The sequence below is a fragment of the Aedes albopictus genome, chromosome 2, assembly GCF_035046485.1.
Source record: "Aedes albopictus strain Foshan chromosome 2, AalbF5, whole genome shotgun sequence".
Classification (NCBI taxonomy): Eukaryota; Metazoa; Arthropoda; class Insecta; order Diptera; family Culicidae; genus Aedes; species Aedes albopictus.
In genome coordinates, this window is record NC_085137.1 from 459,880,897 (window position 1) to 459,904,611 (window position 23,715).

The 23,715-nt window shown below is 40.7% G+C and overlaps 2 protein-coding genes across 4 annotated transcripts in view; one reads left to right on the plus strand and one right to left on the minus strand.

Annotated features, from left to right (window-relative positions):
- Positions 1 to 20,083, plus strand: part of LOC109407754 (troponin C) — a 38,824-nt gene extending 18,741 nt beyond the window's left edge. The window contains exons 3-5 of the mRNA XM_019680926.3: positions 8,848 to 8,991; positions 9,073 to 9,324; positions 19,484 to 20,083. Of these exons, the coding sequence (XP_019536471.3) occupies positions 8,848 to 8,991; positions 9,073 to 9,324; positions 19,484 to 19,509 (422 nt within the window). The 3' untranslated portion in view covers positions 19,510 to 20,083. The remainder of the gene's footprint in view (positions 1 to 8,847; positions 8,992 to 9,072; positions 9,325 to 19,483) is intronic.
- Positions 20,067 to 23,715, minus strand: part of LOC109418937 (probable peroxisomal acyl-coenzyme A oxidase 1) — a 34,704-nt gene continuing 31,055 nt past the window's right edge. For all 3 annotated transcript variants that reach the window (XM_062853966.1, XM_062853967.1, XM_062853965.1), the window contains 2 exons: positions 20,301 to 20,501; positions 20,067 to 20,227 (listed from right to left, as the gene is read on the minus strand). In XM_062853966.1, coding sequence (XP_062709950.1) covers positions 20,168 to 20,227; positions 20,301 to 20,501 — 261 coding nt within the window. In that variant the 3' untranslated portion in view covers positions 20,067 to 20,167. The remainder of the gene's footprint in view (positions 20,228 to 20,300; positions 20,502 to 23,715) is intronic.

The window sequence follows — 23,715 nt, forward strand, 5'->3', positions numbered from 1 at the left end:
TATTAAGGAAAAGTGACATTTCTCCCCATATTGGTCAGTTGTCAAAATTACTTGCGGAAAAAGGAGGAATTTTACTTGAGCGCTCTACTTGGGATCTGGAAACTTAGCTTAAATGTGATGCTCTATTCAGCGTTAATGAAGTTACTTCCGACACCAACTTAGTGCTAAATGTACAATATTACATTACGAAAAGATCCTAGACTGATATGGAATCGAACATACATATCCCTTAAAATATGGTATTTCTCACGCGTGTTTACCTTTTCGGTCGCATATGGGCCTCTCTTTTCGCTTCTACTATTGTTTGACATTTCTTCAAATTAATTACTGATGTGTTATAAAAACACACTTCGTCTCGTGGTGCTCCCGCAAGTTAATTTTACGTCTGTGCAGCTTGCTAACATCTTTGTTCCTGACGATGGTGAAGGATCACTCTCGGTAAAGGGATGCACCATCGCTCGCCAACACTAAGTAGCTACATCATGGGCACAGACTATTAACCGTCCAAATGACGATGACGGATTTCGTTCTGTCTGCCAGTCGGGATTTGGTAAGCTAGATTTGTAGAACGGTTCTATTGCATTATAGAGGAGACGCAAGGGATGGCTATTACAATATACGCCAAGAAACATTGGTGAGTACATGGCTCAGTTTTGTCACGTCTTTTCATACGAGCGTAATTAGACCATGTCACGTCTCCGTCTGGCTGTTGTATTGGGAAGGTTGATGAACTCGGTGCTATGTTTATAGAGATTAACAAATGTAGTCATTGCATCACTCAACATTGTATTACAATGTTGATATGCGCTACCATGCATCTCCATTTTTTTTTTCATGCATACCGTAATCATGGGTAACATTGATCATTCTAGCTGTGGGTCTCCAGTTCCGCACTCTGCGAAGGGTCCGCAAATCGTCCTCCACTTGATCGACCCACCTAGCTCGCTGCGCACCACGTCTTCTTGTCTCGAGAACCATTTTAGTCGGGGTGCTATCCGACATCCTGATGACGTGACCCACCCACCGTAGTTTCCCGATTTTCACGGTGTGGACGATGCTAGGTTCTCTCAGCAGCTGATGCAGTTCGTGCAGTTCATTCGCCTTCTCCAAGTTCCGTCTTCCATCTGCACCCCACCGTAGATGACCCGCAACACTTTCCGTTTGAAAACTTCAAGGGTGCGTTGGCCCTCTGCACGTAGGGTTCGTGATTCGTGTCCATAGAGGACGTCCGGTCTAATCTGCGTTTTGTAGATAGTTAAATTCGTGTGACGGCGAACTTTGTTCGATCGTAGAGTTATTCGTCCAAAGTAAGCTCGATTTCCAGCCATGATGCGTTTATGAATTTCTCTGCTGGTGTCGTTGTCGGCGGTCACCAGTAAGCCCAAGTACACGAATTTTTCAACCGCCTCGATTTCAGCACCGTCGGTATAAATTCGGAGTGGCGGGCGCGCTGATTCCTCCCTGGAGCCCTTTGCCATCATGTACTTTGTCTTCGACACATTAATGACTAATCCGATTCGCCTGGCTTCACTCTTCAGTCTTATGTACGTTTCCGCCATCGTCTAAAATTTGCGAGCTATAATACCAATATCATCAGCGAAACCAAGCAGCTGAACGGACTTCGTGAAAATCGTCCCACTCGTGTTTATCCCCGCTCTCCCTATTTAACCTTCTAACACAATGTTGAACAGCAAGCACGAAAGACCATCACCTTGCCGTAACCCTCTACGAGATTCGAAGGGACTCGAGAGTGTCCCTGATACTCGAACTACGCATATCACTCAATCCATCGTCGCTTTGATCAATCGTATCAGTTTATCCGGGAATCCGTATTCGTCCATAATCTGCCATAGCTGATCTCGATCGATTGTATCATACGCCGATTTGAAATCGATGAACAAGTGATGTGTGGGTACGTTGTATTCGCGGCATTTCTGCAACACCTGGCGGATGGCGAACATCTGACCCGTTGTAGCGCGTTCACCCATGAATCCAGCCTGATATTGTCCCACGAACTCTCTTGCAATCGGTGATAGACGTCGGCATAAAATTTGAGAGGGTATCTTGTAGGCAGCGCTCAGTAGTGTGTTCCCGCAATCCAACTTGTTGCCCTTTTTGTAGATGGGACACACGATACCTTCCATCCATTCCTCCGGTAATACTTCCTCCTCCCAAATCTTGGTAATGACCCAGTGTAGTGCTCTAACCAGTGCTTCTCCACCGTAGTTGATCTGCTCCAGCGGCTTTGTTGTTTTCAACCGGCTAACCTCCTCCTCAATCACTTGGAGGTCAGGGGCTGGGAGTCTTTCGTCCTGTACACATACTGCTAGATCTGTTACCATGCCACCTTCGGTACTTGCAACGTCGCCATTGAGGTGTTCATCGTAATGCTGCTGCCACCTCTCGACCACCTTACGCTCGCTCGTGAGAATATTCCCTTGATTATCTCGGCACATGTCAGCTTGTGGCACGAAGCCTCTGCGCGAGCGGTTCAGCTTCTCGTAGAACGCACGAAATCCTCAGCGCAGTACAGCTCTTCCATCGCTTCGTGATCTCGTTCCTCCTGCTGGCGCTTCTTCAACCGGAAGACAGAGTTCTGCCTGTTCCGCGTCTGTTTGTAACGTGCCTCATTCGCTCTCGTACGGTGTTGCAGCTTTCTCGCCCATGCTGCATTCTTCTCGTTTTTCAACTGTTCACGTTCGCCGTCGTATCAGTCGTTTCTGTGATTCGGAGTCACGAAGCCTAGTGCAGTAGCCGAGGTACTACCTATGGCGGATCGGATGTCCCTCTATCTTCAAGTGTAGCTGCGCCAAGCTGCTCTTCCGTTGGTAGGGCCACTGCTAACTGCTGCGCGTAGTCTTGAGCCACTTCTACGTTACGCAGCTGCTCGATATTGAGCCGCGGCGTTCGACTTCGTCGCGTGGTGATAACAGTCGAAAGTTTTGAGCGCATGCATACAGCGAGTAAGTAGTGATCCGAATCTATAATGGCACTGCGGTATGTGCGGACATTGGTTATATCCGAGAAGAATTTACCGTCGATTAGAATGTGGTCGATTTGGTTTTCTGTTTGATTGATGGTCGGGTGATCTCCAGGTGACTTTATGGATATCTTTGCGGTGGTAGAAAGTTCTTCGGACTACCATACCGCGGGAGGCTGCAAAGCGTTGTTGCCGTGCCTTCTTTGTTGCCTATTTTTCGCTTACGGTGCCATATTAGCCTCTGCATGCTGTGAGATTTTGACTTTTACTGCGAGCACTGTGTTCAAAATTCATGTGAGAGTGAGTAGGGCAGCACCAAAACATGGCTCGCAGTAAAAATCAAAACACAGAAGAATTTTGCCAGCATAGACAGGCTAATTCTGCGTACACTGATCATCTTTTGATATATCAAAGTTCACCAAAACTGGCAAAGAACTGAAGGAATTACCGAAGAAAGCTATAAAAAAAGCTTCGCTTGAGAATTTTGAAAAACATTCCTGGATAATTCTAAGCGTATTCCCGAAAGAATCCTTGGAGGAATTACTGAAGGTAGTCACGTATGAAGAAACTGTTATTCAGCTAGTTTTGTTTCTTTGGATAGAAACTATCACCGGAGGAAACCCTAGAGGAATTGCTTGGCATAAATTCTTGAGGAATTCCTGGAGGAATTCCAGGAGAAATTACTTGAGGAATTCTTGGAGGAATTCCTTGAGGAATCCCTGGAGAAATTCCTTGAGGAATCCCTGGAGGAATTCCTTGAGGAATCTCTGGAGGAATATCTTGAGGAATCCCTGGAGGAATTCCTTGAGGAATCCCTGGAGGAATTCCTTGAGGAATCCCTGGAGGAATTCCTCGAGGAATTCCTAGATATATTCCTTGAGGAATCCCTGGAAGCCCAAGTAACAATCAGCATGCCTTGAAGGTTTATTCATGTTTTATCCTGGTTTTATACGAGCATGTCAAAAAGCTTGTTGTTCTAAATTAGTTTTATGTGGTAGTTTTTTACTTTGAACCTTTGGCGTTCCATAAAACTATCATATAACTTCTGCTATAAACATCTTCAATTAAAGACTTGCAAGTAGACATGAATTGGTTTTATCACTTATTATATACCATTTCAATAAAACTTGCATTTGCGGTTGTTGTCGGAGAGATTGTTTTTGTAAACAAATACACAAAACTGTGAGGCAATGCATAAAACCAACAAAAGATTTCGTGGCCGTAACATAAACCAAAAAAATGCTGTGATAAAACCGCTAGTTCTATCATGAGCTCAGTTATGACTAACTAAGGAGAGTTAGCCCTATTGGAGGAATCATCAGGAACACAGAGTTTTATCAGAAAAATATGTCGCCTAGCCGGGATAGTTCATGTAAACACAGAAACATTATTATTCAATTTTATGATTTCACGTACAGCTTAAGATCAAATTAAACCATACAACATGTTTCCGTCATTTTATTTTATCAGAAAAATTACATAATGTCTTTTAAACTCCGCTGTGTTGAAAAACACTTTTTTTGCACCCAATTCCACCGAGTAAATAATTGCATTTAACTTCCAAATTATGCATAGTTTGTGTGGCGCGCTTAGTTTTTGTCATTATCACAGTCACATCCACCACAAATTTTCCGTGGCATGTCTCCTGACACGTATTAAATAGGAAAACAAATCTGAATTCCATATCTGCATCTTTCCAATTGATGGCTGGATGAACAACCAAGCATAATTTATTCTGACGATCGAACATTGAGAGTGAAAAATAATCAAAACAATCATTTGACAAGTCGGAAGATGGTTTTATTTAGAAGATTGATAAAACTATGATACAACCCGAAATCCTAAGCCGGTTTGCATACGAAGTCCTGTAGACCCTAATAAGACTGGGCCAACTAGCCAGAACGTAAGCTTATTGAGGCATACAAGAACTCGAGAGCATTTTCAAGTCGGCATAAATGGTTTTATGTTTAGGATTTTTGAATCGCTAAAAAACTTTGATAAAATTTAAATTGTTACTTGGGAGAATTCCTTGAGAAATCCTTGGAGAAATTCTTGGAAGAATTCCTTGAGGAATCCCTGGAGGTATTCCTGGAGAAATTCCTTGAGGAAGCCTTGTAGAAATTCTTCGAGGAATCCCTGGAGGAATTTCTTGAGGCGTCTCTAGAGAAATTCCTTGAAGAATCCCTGGAGGAATTCCTCGAGGAATCCCTAGATATATTCCTTGGGGAATCCCTGGAATAATTCCTTGAGAAATCCTTGGAGAAATTCTTGGAGGAATTCCTTGAGGAATCCCTGGAGGTATCCCTGGAGAAATTCCTTGAGGAAGCCCTGTAGAAATTCTTCGAGGAATCCCTGGAGGAATTTCTTGAGGCGTCTCTAGAGAAATTCCTTCTGGAATACCTGGTGGAATTCCTTGAGGAATTACTGCAGGAACTCCTTGGGGAATTCTTGGTGGAAATTCTTGAGGAATCCCTGGAGGAGTTTTTTTTAGGAATCTCTGGAGGAATTCCTCAATGAATCGCTGGAGCAATTCCTTGAGGAATTTCAGGAAGAATTCATTGAGGAACTTCTGGAAGAATTCCATGAGGAATTACTGGCATAATTCCATGAGGAATTACTGACATAAATTCTTGGAGGAATTCCTTGAGAAATCCCTGGAGGAATTCCTTGACGAATCCCTGGAGGAATTCTTTGAGGAATCTCTGGAGGAATTTCTTGAGGAATCCCTGGAGGAATTCCTTGAGGAATCCCTGGAGGAATTCCTTGAGGAATCCCTGGAGGAATTCCTTGAGGAATCCCTGGAGGAATTCCTTGAGGAATCCCTGGAGGAATTCCTTGAGGAATCCCTGGAGGAATTCCTTGAGGAATCCCTGGAGGAATTCCTTGAGGAATCCCTAGAGGAATTCCTTGAGGAATCTCTGGAGGAATTTCCTTGAGGAATCCCTGGAGGAATTCCTTGAGGAATCCCTGGAGGAATTCCTTGAGGAATCCCTAGATATATTCCTTGAGGAATCCCTGGAACAATTCCTTGAGAAATCATTGGAGAAATTCTTTGAGGAATCCCTGGAGGAATTCCTTGAGGAATCCCTGGAGGAATTCCTCGAGGAATCCCTAGATATATTCCTTGAGGAATCCCTGGAAGAATTCCTTGAGAAATCCTTGGAGAAATTCTTGGAGGAATTCCTTGAGGAATCCCTGGAGGTATCCCTGGAGAAATTCCTTGAGGAAGCCCTGTAGAAATTCTTCGAGGAATCCCTGGAAGAATTACTTGAGGAATCGCTGGAGGAATTCCTTGAGGAATCCCTGGAGGAATCCCTGGAGATTCCTTGAGGAATCCCTGGAGGAATTCCTTGAGGAATCCCTGGAGGAATTCCTTGAGGAATCCCTGGAGGAATTCCTTGAGTAATCCCTGGAGAAATTCCTTGAGGAATCTCTGGAGGAATGTCTTGAGGAATCCCTGGAGGAATTCCTTGAGGAATCCCTGGAGGAATTCCTTGAGGAATCCCTAGATATATTCCTTGAGGAATCCCTGGAACAATTCCTTGAGAAATCCTTGGAGAAATTCTTTGAGGAATCCCTGGAGGAATTCCTTGAGGAATCCCTGGAGGAATTCCTCGAGGAATCCCTAGATATATTCCTTGAGGAATCTCTGGAAGAATTCCTTGAGAAATTCTTGGAGGAATTCCTTGAGGAATCCCTGGAGGTATCCCTGGAGAAATTCCTTGAGGAAGCCCTGTAGAAATTCTTCGAGGAATCCCTGGAGGAATTCCTTGAGGAGTCCCTGGAGGAATTCCTTGAGGAATCCCTGGAGGAATTTCTTGAGGAATTTCAGGAAGAATTCCTTGAGGAACTTCTGGAAGGATTCCATGAGGAATTACTGGCATAAATTCTTGAGGAATTCCTGGAAGAATTCTTTGAGGAATTCCTGGTGGAATTCCTAGAGGAATTCCCTGCGGAATTCCAGGAGAAATTACTTGAGGAATTCTTGGAGGAATTCCTTGAGAAATCCCTGGAGGAATTCCTTGACGAATTCCTGGAGGAATTCTTTGAGGAATCCCTGGAGGAATTTCTTGAGGAATCCTTCTGGAATCCCTGGAGGATTTCTTTGAGGAATCCCTGGAGGAATTCTTTGAGGAATCCCTGAAGGAATGTCTTGAGGAATCCCTGGAGGCATTCCTTCTGGAATCCCTGGAGGAATTTCTTCTGAAATCTCTGAAGGAATTCCTTGAGGAATCCCTGGAGGAATAACTTGAGGAATCCCTGGAGGAATTCCTTGAGGAACCCCTGGAGGAATTCCTTGAGGAATCCCTGGAGGAATAACTTAAGGAATCCCTGGAGGATTTCCTTGAGGAATCCCTTGAGGAATCCCTGGAGGAATGTCTTGAGGAATCCCTGGAGGGATTCCTTCTGGAATCCCTTGAGGAATTTCTTCTGAAATCTCTGAAGGAATTCTTTGAGGAATCCCTGGAGGAATAACTTGTGGAATCCCAGGAGGAATTCCTTGAGGAATCCCTGGAGGAATTCCTTGAGGAATCCCTGGAGGATTTCCTTGAGGAATCCCTGGAGGAATTCCTGGAGGAATTGCTTGAGGAATCCCTGGAGGAATGTCTTGAGGAATCCCTGGAGGATTTCCTTCTGGAATCCCTGGAGGGATTTCTTCTGAAATCTCTGAAGGAATTCCTTGAGGAATCCCTGGAGGAATAACTTGAGGAATCCCTGGAGGAATGTCTTGAGGAATCTCTGGGGAAATTTCTTCTGGAATCCGTGGTGGATTTCCTTGAGGAATTCTTGGAAGAATTCCTTGAGGCACATTCCTGGAGAAATTCTTGAAAGAATCCCTGGAGAAATGCCTGAGGGATTCCTGAATGAATCTCTGGAGGAATTCCAGGAGTCCCTGGAACCTAGTGGACCCTAGTGGAATTACTGGAGCAATCTGTGGAAAAATCACTGTAGGAATTCCTGGATGAATCCCTGGAAGAATCATTCTCTCTTGGAGGAATTCCTGAATTAATGCCTGCAGCAGCAACTGAAATAATCCCAAAAGGAATTTCTGAGGAAATCGCTGGAGGAAATTTTGATGGTACCCCTGGAAGAATCCTTGGACAGTCATTAGAGGAAACCCTTGAAGCATTCCCGGTGAAATTTCTTACTGGCATTTTCGGTTTGATCTTCGCTTGACTCGCAAAGGCTCCATGATTCTATCGAAAGTGATGGAGACCCATGGTGCTTAATGGACTGATTTCGGAATGTCGCAAGTTTACCGCTATCCTTTGCATGAAAGTAGGTCGTTTCGTGATTTACCCCAATAAACATTTTTGCTGTATAAGAGTGGAACAAACCACTCTTAAGAAAACTTTAGCTGAAGAAACTGCTATTCAGCTAGTTCTGTTTCCTGGGACAACATTTAAAATATTATTGGAACTCATTTGTCTATGGGTGGCATTGAATATATTGACAAGAACCCGTATTATGAAAACACAAAGCGAAAAAGTAACTAAGAGTTTTGTTCATATTGACTTTAGGGCCCGATAATGAATTCATCACGATAACTTAATTATGCACCTTTATTGTATATTCCGAAAGGATTTCACAAAAAAATTCGAATGTGGGATCTGTTCTTCATATTTCAACATATAATGTTCTCTGTATATTATATTCAGCTACCTTTCTTGGAAACTTTCCAACAATATAAGAAATGTTGCTCCCAATTAGGAAAAAAAAACGGGAGGAATGTGTCACGCTCATCATCATTTAATTCCATGTCCATCACAAACCGTGCTGCACCTAATTTGTCATTAGTTCAACCAATTAGCTAAACTTATTTGCTCATTTTTCCATCTTCTCTTTCCTGATATCCCCACGTGCAGTCCTGCAGAAGGCCTTCAACAGCTTCGACCGCGAAAAGACCGGTAGCATCTCGTCCGAAACGGTCGGCGAGATCCTCCGACTAATGGGACAGCCCTTCAACAGCAAAATCCTCGAGGAGATGATCGAAGAAGTTGACGAAGACAGTAAGTTCCCTGTGCGGTGATTATCGTCGGGAAGAACATATTCGTAAATTTCGTGTTTCCCTTCTATCTTCCCCTGCGCAGAATCCGGTCAAATTGAGTTCGCCGAGTTCATCACGCTAGCGGCCAAGTTCATCGTTGAGGAGGACGAGGAAGCCCTGCACAAGGAGCTGAAAGAGGCCTTCCGTCTGTACGACAAGGAAGGAAACGGCTTCATTCCCACCTCCTGCCTGCGCGAGATCCTTCGAGAGCTGGACGACCAGCTGTCCGAGGAGGACCTGGACATGATGATCGAGGAAATCGACTCCGACGGTTCGGGAACGGTCGATTTCGATGGTAAGTTGGAACGGTCTTGACGACCGTCGATGTGGGAGGAAGGGGGTTGATTTCGTTGTTTGAATCCATGTGGCCGAATAACAAGTTTTATGATTTACGTCAACGGGGACAGTGCTGTACGACCTCCAAAGGAGAATCAACAAACCCATTCAGACAATAATTTTAGATCGCGTGGGTGGAGTAAACAATCATCTTCCGGCTCGATTGCACCTTGCGGTGGGGTGCTCAAGTGGGATCGGGCAGTGGTTTTCAACTGGGGATTTCACTATTCTTGAGCGGACTCTACATAAGCATCTTCATCAACATCAGTGCTTTTTGTTGAAATTTTTGTTAAACTTTTGGTTTTTCCGTTGTAATTTTTAAAGATGTTTCGATTAAGCTGAAGGTTTGACGAAAATTCCCACAAAAAAGTGATATTTGTTAGGTTTTCATGCTCATAGGGTGTCTCCAAATATTTTCAACTCTTTAACTTAATCTCGTAAAAATACCAAGTTGGTCTTTTTTTTTTAAGGCGCCGTCCACAAGTTACGGAACGCTCTAGGAGACGAGGTATGACCGAGCGTTATGGTTCATATAAACAAATCAAGGTTTTCATACAAAAAAGCGTTGAAAACCACTGAGCTAGAACCATAGATCGCTGTTGCCGAAACCGGCATGGAGCCACGATACAGCTGCTTTCGAATTTGGAAAATCAAGCCAAGCATTTTCCGGAAAAGTCAATCCGATCGTTTATTTTTACATTCATTTGCATTTAGTTTCGTTGATGGGGAAATCCTACCGTGCGTGATCGGGCTGGTGTGTCGGGTCGACCAGCGTCGTCGCCGGGGTATGTGTATTTGAAAACTTCCATAAACCCTGAAAACCATAATACGATCGGGTCGGAATGATGGCGGCAGTCGAGTGATTTGGCCATCCGAAATGGGATAATTACGATTTGTTTGCGGGGTTTCCATCTCCCTCCGCGCAAAATAAGCAAGCAAATTTGGTAAATCACATTAGGAAGGGTTTTGGCCATCTACCAAATCGGCTTTTAATCGCTCGGAAACCGCACACTTGAGATCCAGATCTGACGGAGTATTGAAAACGAAAGCCGAAGCAGGTTGGCAACGCGTTGTTTGTGGAGAAAGTAAACTTTTACGTATAAATAAATCATCACTAGCCGTTGTACCGTCTCCTCCATAAATCGAGAAAGGAAAATTGATGGATTTTCCCGGGGTGATGAGACTAGGCGCCGATTTGTTTTGGCGGAAAATTTCAACAAACGGCGCAAAAGGCTGGATGTGTGCAAGATTTGTTTATGAATAAGTTGCACTGCACTGTTGATCGGGGATTCCCAAAACACAAAATCTACAAAATGATGAGATGAAGATTAGTCCTGTTCAGTGAGGTTGGCTGAAGTCATGAAAGTCTTCTCTACTGTCACTTTACAGTTATCTCAGGTTATATAATGCATTACTGGTCGTTAGATAAAAAATGATTTCGATGTTGACAAGCATATCTGCTCGAGGCATGACACGCGAGTTTTTTTTTCCTATAAGTATCATACTGTGGTTTCTAAATAAAAGTTCCCCTCATGAGTAATCAGCGTTGCCAACCTTATAGATTTATCTGGATATTTAAAATTTTCGATGTTTCATTTTACAAAAGTCTTCAAAGATCCGGATCTGGATAAAAAATTGCCCGGAGTTTGTAAGGTTCTCATATATACTTGTTCACACGATCCAGGCTTCAGTAAACACATATTTTCAAATCATTCAGATTTTTCAAAATTTGACTTGTTAACACTGCGGAAAACTGTGGATTTTTATGGATCATGGTTTTTCTGCATTTACTGCGGGTACATTTATCATTTTTTTAATGAGCATTCGTTAAATTTTCTAAAAAAAAAATTCTAGAAAATGAATATAAATTTACGGCAGTGTCGCTAGAAATTGGGTCGACCAAATTTTAAGATGAGAGCGGTAATATGACCCATTTTCTATTAGCTTTCAACTGCTTTTTACAGAACTTAGCTGAAAAATCTGGAAAAAAAGTTATTAAGTAAATTAACTCTTCATGTCATCGACCAAAAGTTTGGGGTCACCCCTCAATATGATGTATCAGCCAAAAGTTTGGGGTCACTTTCGTGAAACACGGAAAAGTGATTTGGTGATATCTTCGTCATCTATAGTTCAATTTTAATTCTTTTTGGCTCATTTCAAAGATAACGCAAATTGGCGAAGATATGGGCCTAAAAAAATGACATGATTTTGAGGGGGTGACCCCAAACTTCTGATCGGGAGTGTATATCAGGATGACATATCACTATTGTGAGTGATCGCCATCGTTTGATTAATATCATTAACCCAGCACGGTTCGAAATTTCGAATGAACTGCACTACCGCACTGGGTGTTGTTCTCCAAATGTCAGAGGGTTCTATCAGCCCTTTGACGAAGAACTTACGTCTGTTAATAAGAAGTGTCGGACAATGGCACAGTAGATGTTCTGTGTCTTCTTTATCTGTGCCGCAAAAGCGACACATGTCATCTTGAAGTTTTCCCATAAGCTTCCTGTTATACAGGGTGTTAGGTTCATGAGTGCAAACTTTTTAAAGGGTGATAGAGGACCATAAATGGTGAAAAAAATTGTTCTACGCATATGGTCAAATCTCAACCGCTACGTAGTTATTGAACTCCCCATGTTTTTTACTCTTATTATCTTAGTTGGCTTTAACTTTAAAATGGTCAAACTTATCGCTGTTTTTTTACCCTTATTCGAAAGATTATTGAATTTTCTATCAAATGTCATCTTTCAACCGATTGGTTAAGTTAAATAACTAAGTTTTCTAGAGCAAAATAGCTAAAAATAGCGTGTTTTTATTGGTTTTTGTCAATTATCTTTGAGAAATGCGCAATAAATTAAAATTCTTTCTTTGGCAAAGTTGTGGCCCCTGTTCCACTCTACAATTCGTTATTTGATGCCAAACTTCTTAATCTTATCATTTTCTTGCAATTTTTATTTAAATGTGCGGCACAGTGCGCAAAAAGGTGCTTACCATGACGATTGCAAATTCATGATCTGAAATGCGACGTTTAAATCGAAATTGCAAGAAAACGATAAGAGATAGAAGTTTGATGTCAAAGAACGAATTGTGGAGTGGAACAGGGGCCACAACTTTGCCAAAGAAAGAATTTTAATTTATTACGCATTTTTCAAAGATAATTGACAAAAACAAATTAAAACACACAACTTTAAGGCTATTTGCTCTAGAAAACTTAGTTATTTAACTTAACCAATCGGTTGAAAGATGACATTTGATAGAAAATTCAATAATCTTTCGAATAAGGGTAAAAAAACAGCGATAAGTTTGACCATTTTAAAGTTATAGCCAGTTAAGGCAATAAGAGTCAAAAACATGGGGAGTTCAATAACTACGTAACGGTTGAGATTTGACCATATGCGTAGAACAATTTTTTTACCACTAATGGTCCTCTACCACCCTTTAAAAAGTTTGCACTCAGGAACCTAACACCCTGTATAAGTCCAGTATATACGCTAAGATCTTTTTTGGAAAGATCCAGTATTTTGCGAGTCATAGAGACATTTGGGACGATGAATCGCCTTGCTTGCCTAGCTATACGAGTGTTTTTCCAATTATCCACAACTTTCGTGGATTCACTTACTATGAGCTCCATTCGTAGAGCACATGCAGATAGCCCACAAAAAGATTCGGGCTGAACTGAAGAGATGATCCAAGCCTTGTTAACTCATCCGCTCTTTCATTTCCATCAATTCCACAATGGCTAGGAACCCAATACAAGTTGACCTGATTACGGCAGGCCAGCTTTTGAAGTGCTTTATAGCACTCCCAAGCACGTTTTGATGTACATGTCGCTAACTTCAAAGCATTTAGTGCTGCTTGGCTGTCAGACAATATGCATATACTTGAATGCCTATAGTTTCTTTGCAAACATATATTAGAGAATTCAAAAACTCCTAGAATTTCTGCCTGGAATACAGTTGGATACTTTCCCATGGGAATCGACAATTCTAACCCTGGACAAGTTACTCCTGCTCCCATTTTGTTGTTCAATTTAGAGCCGTCTGTATAAAAGATGATCGATCCCGGTCGAAATTCTGGAACAGTGTCTCGCCACTAACTTCGATCAGGGTCAAAAACTTGAAACAGGCGGTCAAAATTGTACTTTTTCTCCATCCAGTCTTCAGTGTTCATAACTATGGAGTTTATATACCGCATTTAATTCACCACTGGACTGCGCAATGGGTATTCATAAGTGCGAAAACGTAAATAAAACTGCGCGATTGCATCAAATCAAATTGATGTCTTCGGTGCACTTTTTCTTCGAAGTATGCTGAATAAGTGCTCTGAAAACACCTAGCCGATTGGATGCAATCGCGTACTTTTATTTGCATTTACGCACTCGTGAACTAAATGCGCTATATTAAAAGTTTTTAGAATACTAAGATGCCCATTAACATACGCGCCAACTTGTGACGTAGTTGGGGGGGGGGGGGGGGGGGCAAGGCCTCTCAAAATCAATCTAATTCGAAAAATTTCGACCCAGTTCACCTAGTTTAGGAATACTTACGTGGAAACTAGTGCAATAAGATGAAAAAAGTTGAATTTTGTCCAATTTTGAAGAGCTTCGCCCCCCCAACTACGTCACAAGTTGGCGCCTGTGCCCATTAAGGTTACCTTCCAAGGGATTCGTAGATCTTTTAATCCTTAGAGCACTCTTTCCAGCTTCAAATTGTACAAATTGATGCAATGGAAGCATGTGTAATAAAGCATCCAATGCCAATGAAGGGGTGCTTCTCAGTGCTCCAGCAATTGAGAGAGTCGCTAGTCTTTGCAATCTTCCTAGTTTTCTCTGAGCGACGAATTCCGTGGTTTTCTGCCACCAGACCAATGAGGCATAGGGGTAATCCTGGGTCTCACGATTGCCGAAAAGATCCAATAAATCATTTTCGGTTTCAATCCCCACTGCTTATCAAATGTTTTACTCCGAGGTACTTGACTGTTTTTGAAAGCTCTATAGGTATGCCTTTCAGTTTTAGCTTATTTATAGAAAATTTTCTCCTCTTTGTAAATGGTACAATAGTAGTTTTGAAGGATTTACATTTAATCCTTCCCTACTATTGAGATACAATTTAGAGCAGTTTGCATTCTGTTTGCGATGATTTGGTCAAATTTTCCACGCACTATTATGATTATATCATCCGCGATACCAATTATTTCGAATCCTTGTGATTCTATATTTTTCAGAAGATCGTCAACTATCAAAGACCACAGAACGCGGTGATAACACGCCTCCTTGTGAAAGGGCACCCTTTCTCAGCTCTAACAGATATAGAGAAGTTTCCAAGGTTTGCTGATATCTCCCTTTTGGCTAACATTTCATTAATCCAACCAATAACACATTTACTGAAACCTCGCTTCATCATGGCCGTTGCTATTGAATTATAAGATGAATTATAAAAAGCTCCCAAGAAAAGCAGAAAGAGCAATTTCTTTGGCATTGAAAGATTTTTCAAGTTTTGTTATAAGCTTATGCAGTACTGTTCCTGATGATTTACCCTCTTGGTAAGCAAACTGATGCTTGCTGAGAAGATTCTCAATAGATTTTATGTTCTCAGTTTTTTTTTGCATAGTTTTTAGTAGTACAGACGATAAGCTTATTGGCCTAAAGGATTTTGGCAGTGTGTTATCCTTTTTATTAGCCTTGGGGATAAAAATCATCCGTACTTGTCGCCAACCTACTGGAATGTAACTTAAAGATAAGCTGGAATAACTGTAGAAACATTTTTAGAGGAACACTAGCACGAGGAGATACAGCCCTTTTTTAAATAAGATGGTTGAGTTCTTGAGAGGAACAAGGATGTAATTCATAGCAAACTCCTGATAAAATTCATAAATTCCTTCAAACTACATCGGAAATGTTTGAAGAAATCCTACATAACAAATCGTGAGAGAATTTCAAAAGATTTGCATTTTTTTATAGGACGTATCGTTATCAGTTGTGCTGTGATATCAGAAAAGTATTGAAAAGTTCCAATTTTACAACCCGTATTATTCAATCATAGAGCTATGACTATCTTTATCATTACCATTTTGTAAATTATAAAGGACAAAGAATTGCGGGTCATAAATAACTGCTGGTGAAAATCCCATATTAGGAAATCCTGAAGAAGAATCCCCAGAAGGGGCACATGCAGGAAAAATACCAGGTTATTATTATTATTATTATTATTATTATTATTATTTTATTATAGAGATTTTCATCCCTAATTTCCATCTCTTACCTTCCAGGTAGAAATTCTGAAGAAACACCAGTATTTAGGAAGAACTTTGGGAAAAACTAGGTGGAATTATAAGAAATGAATTCAGAGGTTTAGAAGTTTTCCTATGCGTTACTGGGGGCTTCTAGGGCGGGTTTGGGATGTTTCGGCGGGTCTAAGTTTTTTTTTGTATTTCTTTTTATTTGTGAATTTCAACTTAGCTAATTTATTCACACTTAGGTCTTACATGCGTTATGAGATCCGAGATGGTTAAACGTGGTTTTCGGATGAATTTTATGGAGTTTTAGATCATTTTCAGCGCCTAAAAGGTGCGTTTTCATGGGTTTCGGATGATCTCAGGAGCTTTACATTGGTTCCGAGGGGGTTTCAAAGGGTTTTTGGAAGAATTTCAGGATATTTCCAAAGTTTTTAGCGGGTTTCCGAGCATTACAGTGTGCTTCAAGGGTTTTGGAGTATATCTGGTGCGTTACATAGGATCCGAAGAAGTTCAAGTGGTTTTTGGAGGCATATCTGGGGTTTCGAAGGATCCCACGTGCGTTACAGGGGGTTTTCGAAGACATTTCAGGAAATTTAAGAGTATTTTCAGCGGGTTTCGGTTTCAGGTGCGTTGCAGGGGCTCCGAAGGGTCTTCAGTGGGTTTTTGGAGGAAGTTTAGGATGTTTCAGAAGGTTTTCAGCGGGTTCTCGAGGAATGACAGGGGCGTTTCCGAGGGTTTTGGAGGGTCTCAATCAGGAAGTTCTAGAGGACATTTTTAGGGGTTTTTGAGAGTCTCAGGTGCATTACAGAGTTTTTTCGTAGGTATTTCAGGAAATTTCAGGGGATTTTCAGCAAGTTACGGGGCCGTTACAAAGGCGTTTTTAGGGGTACTATGGCGATCCAGGAGGGCCCATATAGCCGAGGCGGTAAACGCACGGGTATTCAGCATGACCATGCTGAGGGTGACGGGTTCGATTCCCGGTCGGTCCAGGATCTTTTCGTAAAGGAAATTTCCTTGACTTCCTTGGGCATAGAGTATCTTCGTGCCTGCCACACGATATACGCATGCAAAATGGTCATCGGCAGAGGAAGCTCTCAGTTAATAACTGTGGAAGTGCTCATAGAACACTAAGCTGAGATGCAGGCTTTGTCCCAATGCGGACGTTACGCCAAGAAGAGAGAGAGAGATGACGATCCAGGCTGTGTTTAAAGGATTCCGAGTGTATTTTAGGGGGTTTTCGGAAGCATTTCAGGAAGCTTCATGGGGATTTTCATGGGGTTCCGGGACATAACTTGGTCGTTATTGGGAGTTAGGTGGAGTCTCAGGTGCGTTTAGATGGGGGGGGAGGTTAGGTGTGACGTTACAGTGGAGTGGGGTTCAGGGAATTCTCGGAGGCATTTATGGATGTTTCAGAGAATTTTCAGCGCGATTCGGAGGTTCGGAGGGTCTCAGGAGCGTTACATGGGGTCCATTGAGATTTCAGAGGATTCCAGGAGATTTCTTCTTCATCTTCTTCTTCTGTATGGCTGTACGTTCTCACTGGAACTTGGCCTGCCTCTCTCCAACTTAGTGTTCTTTGAGCACTTCCACAGTTATTAATTGGAGGGCTTTCTTTGCCTGCCATTGCATGAATTTTGTACCTTGTGAGGCAAGCGCAATGATACACTATGCCCAGGGAGTCGAGAAAATTTTCCCGACCGGAACGGTAATCGAACCCGCCGTCTCCGGATTGGCGATCCATAGCCTTAACCACTAGGCTAACTGGAGACCCCAACAGGGGATTTACGGAGGAATTTAGGGAAGTTTCGGAAGATTTTCAGAGGCTTTGCAGTGGCGTTTTCGGGGGTTTAAGCGGATTCTCAGGTGCGTTACAGGGACGCCGAGGGGGTTTCAGTGGCCCTGCAGTTTTTACAATATTTCATTCATTCATTCAGGCATTTTTAATCGTTTCATAAAGGATGCAAGACGTTCCAGACTGAGCGTATAACTCTCCACTTGACAGCACATGCACTTGTTGTACAAGTATGAATTTTATTTAAACACACAAGTTATGCATGTAGATCGGATGAGTCCCCCACTACCGAAAAAAGTCTGTATTGCAATGCAAAGTGTAGGAACAACCGATCACGCTAAAATTTTTACCTAGTCGTTCAAGACCATAGGTGGGCCATCAGAAAAAACAAAAATCATCACCATGACCTATGGTAGTGAGTGGGAGAGCTGCTCTAAGTAAAAAAATGCCTGAAAGCCATTTGGTAGGGCTTATTGTCGAAAAAGAAGTGGTATACATATATGGAAGCCTCTCCCCTACCTACAGGGGATGGCCAAAATGTTTGGGATAGGCAACCTTTTTTCTCCCACAAAAAAAAAATCAACATGCTGTAACTTTTCATAGAGTGCATCAAAAAATCTCAAATTTTGACTGTTTGTCAACCTAGTATATGTGCATCATTGGTACAAATTTGGGCTCGATTGATTAATTTTTCGCGAAGTTAGAACTGTTCGGGTAAAACACTATTTTTTAGACAACACATTTTTGAACTGTCATATCTCGGAAACCAGTGAACTGAATTGAATGATTTTTTTAACGTTTATCAACAATATATTGATACTTAATACCACGTTATAAAATGTTATATTTTCTCACGACGAATTAAGTTATACCGGGTTGAAATTTTTACCCATATAGAGGAAAATAAGTCAAATTTACAATACCACACAAAAATTATTAAATGTATTCTTCCTTCAATCTAAATAGGCTCTAATATATCTGATTAGAGATAATTTGAGAACAGAAGTGGAAAATCTTTGGATATCAACACTAAAATTTATTGACATTGATGTGAAAAAAATACATTTTTTCGAGAAAAATACAAAAAGTGTCAATCCATGATAACTTTTTTCAATGTTTAAAAAGTACCTATGTTTTAATAGTTTGTGAAGCATTCTCATATTGCTAGTGTACGTTCAAAGTTTCATTCAATTCGGTTCACTGGTTTCCGAGATATGACAGCTCAAAAATGAGTTGTCTGGAAAATAGTGTTTTACCCGAACGGTTCTAACTTTGCGAAAGATTTATCAATCGAGCCCAATTTTGTACCAATGATGTACGTATAATAGGTTGACAAACAGTCAAAATTTGAGATTTTTTTATGCGCTCTATAAAAAGTTATAGCATGTTGAACTTTTTTGTGAGAGAAAAAAAAGTTGCCTATCCCAAACATTTTGGCCATCCCCTGTATATAAATCTGCGACCAAATTGGTTCAATGCGTAACGTGACCTAAAAAAAGAAACGAAAGTCTTCACATTTCTCCAGCACACTACTTTCGTATGCTCCCAATTCCATGAGCTACGTAGCATCTATTTTTGGTCTCCTGGATGTCATCGTCAGTTGAAACACGCCCACAATTATCACACGCACACACACACATTACGCGAACGATTTAGCATCATTCTCCACACCCTGCTCGGGAAATAATTTAAATCATCCATATGCGCGTCTCCAAACATCTTCTAATGACCCAAACCGCCGACACACTTACTTATAGTTCATGGAAATTTGCAACGGCGGCAGCTGCGTGTGGATGACTTCAATTTACAGACGTAACATTCTCATCTGTTTGATCCACGCCGCATTAGCCGCCAAATGTTCAACCAAGTTGACTCAACTCGCCGAAATCGGCGCAAAAATAAAACAAATCGACTTTCATTTTTCAGAACCTGGGGTCTGGGGGGCTATGCCAATATGTTGTCAAAACAACGCATCCATACCTAATTTCTCAAGCGGCCACATGGTGTTTTATTCGGCGCAATTTCCTCTGACAGTAATTTCGTACTTCGTACGCTAATGTTTCGCCTCTTTGCTTTACTCTCTTTTCAGAATTCATGGAGATGATGACTGGTTAAACGGGAATGTTTACACCGGATCGGCTCCACCGTATTCCCCCATCCGATGCGATCGTGGTCATTTTCCCCCCACTCATCGACGAGAGAGGCATAGGCACCCATAAAACGACCCTCTCAGCACATTTTGTTCTCAATCTCTATGACTTAAAGTTAATTATTGTTTTGTATACACTTACTTTTAGAAATCACAGATTAAGAACGGACTACGTGTTTGTTAGCTCGTGTATTGTTAGACAAGCCCGTTTCTAATGGTATCGGACCTTGCATTACTATTTAAAAACTGTTTAGTTGTTTGCTTTTTTGAGTAAGACGTAGAAAAATTAGAAAATCAACACCTGAGGATTAAAAACAACATCGGAATTCTGCGGCGTCAAACCCTATTTAGTATTTGAATTCACCATCAATCTGTTTTATTCTCTCTCTTAAATTATGATTTAGTTTATCTTACTCACCTGTATTGTAGCATTGTTCTTCTCTGCGCGTAAGGAACGATTTAACAGGACATTTTTTCTCAGTACTCTTCTGCATTATTAATGTTTAATAATAAAGAAAACGAGTTCAGTAAAACGAATAATTGCTTGTGTTATTATTGCACCCTAGACCCTTTCCCAGATAAATGTATACTTAAGTCTCGGTTTCAATCCATCGTTTATAGTTCTCACAGTCTTGACTTCATCAGCGGTTTCAGGTACAGCTCGAACGTTTTATTGACCGGTTCCTAAAACGAAATGTTCAAAATATGTACATAAATTCCCAACCATTTGACAAACATCAAACAATCATAACGTTACCTGATTCAACGGACTCTTCATGGCTTCGGCGAACAACCGTTCGTACACATTGCCATCGTAGGCTCCTAGAGCGGATCCGAGCACAAAGTCCGGATAGTCGAAAGCGTCCACTATGCCGACGGCATTCGGACGAAGAGCCTGTAGACATGCCTCGTAGTTCTGCTCCAGTTTAACCAGGTCGGTTTCGGTCATAGTAGTGAACTATAAAACAGTTAAAATGAAAAATATACTCACTTGTTACTTGGGCTAGATACTTAAACATATAGGAATTTAAGCAAATCAAACTACAGTCACACCAATAAAACAGCTCCTTTTATACAGTACACAGGTCCTGATTAAAAGAGAGGGGTGCGGTGGTGCCATGGCCCTGGGCCCCCACATTTAGGGACCCTACAAAATTACACTTCACGAAGAAGAATGTGATATACTCTGACCATATTTCACGTCCACTAGGAAGGCATAACTAAACTACCCTAAAAAGCATCACAGTTCTTTCCTTCTTCTGTCGAAATACAAATACTAGACGCTAGTTTACCTTCTCCATGTGTTCAACAAAGCTTGAGTATTAACCAAGGGCTATCACGTGATGCCATTTATTATTCGGAATTGTGACCTCAGATGGCAACACTTATCAATCTAAATAGAATAATCCATTGACTGGGGGTGTTGCAATTTCACCGTAAACATGAAGATTAAGACAACGAAATTTGAGCAAAATTGAAATCCTTAAATTAAGTCATTTGAAATTATCAAAGACAAAATTGTTTTGATAATTGGTAACAATGATAACAATGAATGAATGAAAAAGTATTATGAAAATCTTCTGAATAATGCATCACATTCTAAGCTTTGGAAAACTATTAACTCAATATTAGGAAAGAAGGCAAACAATGCAAAACTATCATTAGTCGTTGATGGTGTTGTCGTCAGAGATAGCACTTCCATCTGTGAAAGTTTCAATAAACATTTTTGTGAGATTGGTCCTAAATTAGCTGAAAAAATTGATCCTTCTGCTGGAAACCCAATACGCCATATTCGTCCCATTTCTGATTCTATTTATCTGCAGCCTTCGACAATGAATGAAGTAACATTATTAATCAATGATTTAAAGCAGAATAAAAGTCCTGGTCCCGACAATATCCCAGCTAGCATAATAAAAAATAATGCAACTGCTTTCTCTCGAATTTTGTCGGAGTCTTTCAATTTGATGATCCAAACGGGCTCATACCCGGATTGTCTTAAAATAGCTAAAGTTATACCTATTTTTAAATCAGGCGATCCATGTAAAGTCGACAACTATCGCCCTATCTCTACGCTGTCTATGTTTAATAAAATATTTGAAAAATTGTTGATCAATCGGTTGATGAATTTCCTGGAGCGGCATAACGTTTTGTATTCATTGCAATATGGATTCCGTAATGGTAGCAGTACAACAATAGCCATAACTGAATTGGTGGATCAAATTTTGAAAGAAACAGATGCAAATAAAGTTGTTGGCGCCTTGTTTTTGGATTTGAAAAAAGCTTTCGACACTTTAAATCATGAGATTTTATTAAGAAAGTTGGATCTATATGGAATCAGAGGAATAGCTAATAACATAATATGCAGTTATTTGGAAAATAGAAAGCAGTTTGTTTCACATGACGAATCGTCTAGTTCTTGTAAGCCACTTGGAACCGGGGTCCCACAGGGCAGCAACATTGGGCCCTTAATGTTTCTCATCTACATAAACGATATCTGTAAATTAGGCCTTTCAGGAATTCCCAGGTTGTTTGCCGATGATACGGCACTTTTTTACCCTAATGTCGATGCGAACATGATCATAGTTAATATGCAGCAAGATTTGTTACTTTTACAAAACTATTTTGCGGTCAACCTTTTGACGTTGAATATTATAAAAACTAAATATATGGTGTTTAAATCCCCCAGGAAGGTGATTCCTACTTTGCCGAATTTAGTACTTGGTGATGATATTATTGAGAAGGTCGATTGCTTCAAATATCTTGGAGTGCATTTAGATCCCTCATTATCGTGGGATCGTCACATTCAGATGGTCGCAAGTAAAATGTCGTCAATGTGTGGAATTTTGAGCCGCATTAGTAGTTTCCTTCCAAGAAAAGCTTTACTGCAGTTTTACTTTGCGCATATACACTCTCACCTAACATATGTAATTACATCATGGGGTAGGGCGTGCAAGTCTAAACTAAAAAAGTTGCAAACAATTCAAAATAGGTGTCTCAAAATTATTTTCAAGCTACCGTTATTGTATTCGTCAAATCGCTTATACTCAGATTTACCCCACAACATTCTACCTGTAATAGGGCTATGCGATGAGCAAACTCTACTTTTGGTCCATAAAGTGCTACACTGTCCTGCGACTTTGAACAACTTACCCATTACTGTTGTACCTCGGATTCGCAGCTCCAGGCAAGCTAACAATTTGACTAGGTCCCGTGCGTTTTCAAATTTTGGTCAAAATCGGTTTTCGTTTATAGGTCCAACCAAATTCAACTCTTTACCACGTAATATTCAACAGATAAGTAATTTCATTTCCTTTAAAACTAATCTTAAACGTTACCTTAAAAACCACATATCACAGCTAGTAATTTAGTCATATCGGATCGTATTTTTTTTTTAATTCTGGTAAATGTATGTCAACCACCTGCGAACAATTACGTTTCTATTGTTATTAGATTAATTTAATTGTAATTATTCTTTTATTTGTTAATCTTGTGTGCTTCTTTAAAAGGATAATCAATCCACTAGAAGCATTTTACAGATTTGTTTTGTTTATATATATTCTGTTTTCCTTGCTTATTTGTCCCAGCCATTAGTTTTTGCTTTTGTTTGATTTGTTGTGTTGCCTACGGCTGGGGCTTGAGTGTCCACTACCAGGAGGCTCAACAATGAGTCTTTTGGTGTGGGGGAGAGCGGAGGGTCACTCAAAAAAAAAAAAAAAAAAAAAAAATGATTAAGTAGAGCCAGATTTGACTAAATATTTCGGATACACAAGGTGTTAACCAATTCGAACAGCCAGATAATTTCACATTTATTAAGTGTTATCCAGCATGACATTATTCAATCAAACCATACACTGAGGATACTGTTCGTATGTTTTTCATAGTTTACATCTTATGAATCAGTAATTTTTATTATTTTCAACATTTCATAGTTCTAGTATGCTTTTCATACTTTGAAATGTGAAATCCATAAGATTTGTCGTATGAAAAATCTCATAAGAAGCATCGTATGAAAATTATAAGATGTGTTATGAAACACTATTGCTAAAAAACAACAAAACTTTTATTGGCTTCTAACCACTTCAACTTCCGAAGCGTCGATGGGCGTATGAGTAAAGCACGCACTCGCCAACCATGACGTCCCTGGTTCGATTCCAGGCTGCGTTTTTTTTAAT